The sequence below is a fragment of the Atta colombica genome, unplaced genomic scaffold, assembly GCF_001594045.1.
Source record: "Atta colombica isolate Treedump-2 unplaced genomic scaffold, Acol1.0 scaffold19, whole genome shotgun sequence".
In the NCBI taxonomy this organism is placed as follows: domain Eukaryota; kingdom Metazoa; phylum Arthropoda; class Insecta; order Hymenoptera; family Formicidae; genus Atta; species Atta colombica.
Window position 1 is genome coordinate 141,594 of NW_017259282.1, and position 2,901 is coordinate 144,494.

A 2,901-nucleotide genomic window follows, 5' to 3' on the forward strand; every position below is an offset into this window, starting at 1 on the left:
TTCTTGTAACCTATTTCTTATTTAATATTTTAAATAAGTGTTTGGAATCTATTTTATATTTTTTATTTTAAATAAGTCATATCGATTATTTTACCGAGCTCTGGCAAGAACCAATCATATTAAAGAATCACTAAGCGTTAACTCTGATTAGTTTTTTCTGCTGAACAGTTGAGTGAGCGCTCGCTGCTATGTATTTTTCCAGATCTAAAACGCTTGGATGATCTAAAAGAATACATTATAACAGCGAGCGTCCACTCTATTGAATTTACCGAACGCAACCAAAAACCGTTACGTAACTAATAACACTAAAAAATTTAGATCGAAATGTTTACGATTTTTTTTGTTATCATTCTAATAAATTTATTTACTCTCAGATACTATGGCTCTTTATAGACATTTCTTACATTATTAATTTGTTTAATTTATTAAAGCATTTCGTAATATAATATTTCATCGTATTATTTTTTTAATAATAAGTAAATGTTAAATAAATGGATTATTTGAATTAATGGCTTTATAAGTGTTACTTCATTTTATTTTATATGTCAAATTTACTTGCATAGAATATTTATGTATGTACATATAAAATATTTGTATAATATGTAAATATTACTTACAGATACATGAAATACATAGATCACATAGATCTTAACAAGCAAGTTGTCATCATGTGATATCAAAATAATATTAAAGACGTCATTTTGTCAAAATGCAATTTATTCTGAAATTTTATGTCAAAAATAAAAATAAAATTCCCATACCTAGGTATTTTTTTTTAAGATACATATAAGATATCTGTACCTTTCTACCTAGATATTTTATTTTTCTAATATCTGTATACCTAAGCACTGAAAATAAAATACCTTGCATAACACTGAGCAGCATAGAATTTCGTGTAAAAAAGTTTATATGCCAAAAAAAAATTAAGACAAACAAGTATGAATAGATGAATATTTAAAGGAAGAGTAGGACAGAATAAAGATGTAAAATAAATATCATATTTATATAGAATATTTTTCCAGATATATGCTTTTAAAATTGTTAACAATTGTTCAACCTCTATCTCATTGTTTCCAATACGTATGGAATGGACATAAATTCCAGGGATTTCATCTTGAAGGATCTGTTGTATTTTTCCAAGACTAAAAGAGAAACAACAACTATCACCTGCAAAAGATATGCTTTTATTTTTATAACAAAAGGAAGTAAAAGAATGAATAATTGAAAATTAGAAAGTAAATGTATCATGCTACTAGTTAAAAGAAAAAAAATTTTAATCTCATGTTTGTAGGCAAATATTATTAATGCATACATATAATATTTCCTAAAAAGATAAATACAGAAATTATAAATTTGGAAGTTTTGAGCTAAACAAAATATTAAATTAAAGGAAGAGTATCTTCGTAAAAGCAAAATATAAGATCTTTCTTCATTACATACATATAGTTTTCGAGCTAAGATATTTATCTGCTCATAATTATAAAAAAACTTCTGTCACTTAATTCTTTATTTTTAAATATTAAGGACATCATACTCACATGCATAAACATTGATGAATACAATGTACAGTTCTTAGCAAATTCTTAAATCAATTATAAAAACATTCCTTAAAGTAAAATTAAATTTAATTCAACGACTACATACAAAGATATTACAGTTATGAAGAACACTGCAACACGATTACCCATACAGGTAGCGAAAATTATATCACACGTAATATCTCGAAGGGAAAAAAAGCAGGAAAAGCATTTAGAAAGTGAGTGGAATATTATTTAGACAGAAAGACATACCCATTCCATGCCAGAGTACCACTGGCACCGGCGAACCATCGGTGAATTTTATGCCCTCTTCCCGTAAACAATCGGCATTCGTGCATAAAAGTATCACGGCGACAAAAATATAAATATGATTTATCGTTGGCTCTCTCGCGACGCGAACCATGTTAATCGTCAATCACGCTTATGTTTAAACAACTAACACAAACCGAGACATCGCAATACTTTCTGCAACAACATTAATTGACGGACAGTTGGACACAGCTGAGCGCAGTAGAGAGTTATTCAGTGCGCACATGTGGAAACATTTTTTTTGTCGCATTTAACGGCGATAGACGCGCCACGAGACCACATTAGAAAGTTCAGACTGTGACGCTCATTCGATAATTTAGATCCCTTTACGGAATTTTATAGCAATTTCGGTTGATGGGAATAGAAACCCTCTAATCAAAGTCGCGACACGAGAGAAGCAGACACTCTAGTTAAAAAACTGTTACAGTTTCTCTTTCTCTAGTTTATCAAAATCATATAAGAGAAAGAGAAACATATGATCTTCTTCTAACGTTCACATGATATCTAACCTAAGGGCAGTGTTGTTAAAGTATCTTTGGCAGCATCAGCGTCGAGCGTCAGAGCATGCGCAGTGATATGTTTAATAATTTTACTGTAATTAAATTTAATGTACGAAATATCCTAATAGTGGAATCTTGTAGTTAATGTAAATAAATATAAATTTTAAGCATTATATGTTAGGATAGTAATGTATATCAAAACATAATCTCTCATAATTTATCATTTTGCATCAAAAAACTGCACAAAAGATTATTACGCAGGAGTTTGGAGTTCAAACTTCTGCGCAGTAGTCAGCAGCAATCTTCTGCACAGATGCTCGATGCTGCTTGCATATAATGAAACCTTTAGACGGGTTTCAAACGCATGCACATCCAATGTAGCTTTAGTAACATACCGGTCATTAGTAAATAGGAGATCATAAATAGGAATCGCCTATATGAAATTTTTTCAAAAATGTTAAAAATTTTAATATATTTTACATATTTTACATATATACGTATACATATATCGAAATATATTATATATATTTATATATACATATATAAAATATATA

General features: G+C 29.0%; 1 protein-coding gene across 2 annotated transcripts in view; it reads right to left on the bottom strand.

Annotated features, from left to right (window-relative positions):
- LOC108686796 (palmitoyl-protein thioesterase 1) overlaps positions 1-2,272 on the bottom strand; it is a 43,919-nt gene extending 41,647 nt beyond the window's left edge. The window contains exons 1-2 of one of the 2 annotated variants that reach the window (XM_018192263.1): positions 1,791-2,271; positions 1,058-1,167 (exon numbers count right to left, since the gene is read on the bottom strand). In XM_018192263.1, the coding sequence (XP_018047752.1) occupies positions 1,058-1,167; positions 1,791-1,941 (261 nt within the window). In that variant the 5' untranslated portion in view covers positions 1,942-2,271. Of the gene's footprint in view, positions 1-1,057; positions 1,168-1,790 lie in introns of both variants that reach the window. The other variant, XM_018192262.1, reaches the window with a different exon arrangement.
- Between the last annotated feature and the right edge of the window lie 629 nt (positions 2,273-2,901).